Raw genomic sequence first — 1487 nt, 5'->3', positions numbered from 1 at the left:
CGCGGCCGTATTTGCGGTTATATGCAAACGGGTTTTCGTGTGTATACCGTCTGTCGTCTATTGGGGGGGGGCCCCCAAAGTATGCGTCAGGCCCCCTTCTGGACCCCCCTGGGGGCCCGAAGGGTACTGGAGGTGGGGGCCCCGGGGGCCCCCCTGGTACCCACCCCCTGTGACGAACGTTGCGGGGGTAGGCACGAGGGTCTGCTGGGGGCATCGCCGAAGCCATCAGACAAGCCTCCATCTCTTCTCTCGCCCGCTTGCCTAGCTCACCCCCCTGCCCCCCTCTGCCGGGGTCATAGAAGTCGCGCCATTCATCTCTCCACTGACGGCCTGTGGTGCCTGGAGAGAAAGCAGAAAACAGACAGAGAGCGGGCGCAGATGCGGTGTATCGACAGCGTACACCGGGATGAAACTGAAACGTTTCGGTGCGGCTGCTGCAACCGACTGCTGCTGCATTTGCTGCAGCTGCCAGCTGCCTCTGCTTGCTGCAGCTGTCTGCTGCTGTTCTTGCTGCGGCTGCTTGCTGCGTTCCGTGCTGCATCTCTCACCTCTCCCGTATTTTCTGTCTCCGTCTACATCTCTGCCGCTGTCGGGGTCAACGCGAATGACACGGCCGTCGCACTGAGCCCCCGAGAGAATCTGCACAGCCACTTTGGCCTCTTTGGGAGAACGAAATATGACGAAGGCGAAGCCGCACGGTGCCCTGGTCAGCCTATTGAGGCCCATCACAATTCGGTCTACAGAACCTGCATGGCTGACGAGCTGTACATACACCAGAACAGACACAACACAACCAAAGTCAGAGAGGCGGGGAAAGGCGCAGAGATGAAAAAGGATGTAGGAAGCCGTTTCGAGTGATAGAATTCATCTAGCTTTCACCTAGGTAACATGCCCAAGCTGTATGTACGCTGCACGTAGAACACGGTACTGCAACTGGCGGCGTTCTGCTGACCTCATACAACTCTTCCTCTGTAGTGAAGTAATTCAAATTGCCCACATATACTGTGCGAGAAGTCCGCACAGCCTCCTGCCAGTCCTCCAGAGATGTACACGTCCGCCTGTCGTAGTAGGTGGGCACCTTCTCGAGGCCCTCATACAACTCGGCCATTCTGGGTTGCGGCCGATCCGGCCGTAAAAGTTGAATTTTAAGCTCTTCTTAGCTCCGCGTTTCAAAGGAATTTTCCTCTTTTACTTTATTTTACAAAAACAATTCAGCTGATATCGAGGAAAGGGAAGGAAACCGGATATTGCAGAAACGGGTCTGCCGCAGCCCTGCATGCATCGCTGGTAGTCACACAGCAACAAAACCCGTAGAAAGAGGCACAGTCGCTCGTCTCGCTCCTTAGAAATATATATTTCAACATTTATTTCTTCGAACAAACGGGAGAAACTGAGGAAATTCGTCATATTCACGCGAACGGTTTTGCCCGCCTTCGGCGGCAAGTGGGATGGAGAGGCGGATAGTTTGGGCGTCTTGTTGATGAAAA

At 55.0% G+C, this 1487-nt stretch overlaps 1 protein-coding gene across 1 annotated transcript; it reads right to left on the bottom strand.

Annotated features, from left to right (window-relative positions):
* Positions 1-57: 57 nt before the first annotated feature.
* On the bottom strand, positions 58-1108 carry EMH_0073330 (Nuclear cap binding protein, related; the record flags this gene model as incomplete). The annotated part of the gene is made up of 4 exons (XM_013499316.1): positions 58-167; positions 271-339; positions 549-762; positions 953-1108. The coding sequence occupies 4 exons, from the start codon at positions 1106-1108 to the stop codon at positions 58-60; spliced, it is 549 nt and encodes a 182-aa protein (XP_013354770.1).
* Between the last annotated feature and the right edge of the window lie 379 nt (positions 1109-1487).

The sequence above is a fragment of the Eimeria mitis genome, genomic scaffold (assembly GCF_000499745.2).
Source record: "Eimeria mitis Houghton genomic scaffold, Emh_scaff4209, whole genome shotgun sequence".
In the NCBI taxonomy this organism is placed as follows: Eukaryota; Apicomplexa; class Conoidasida; order Eucoccidiorida; family Eimeriidae; genus Eimeria; species Eimeria mitis.
Note: the sequence above shows the minus strand (reverse complement) of the source record. Positions and strands in the feature narration are given on the sequence as shown.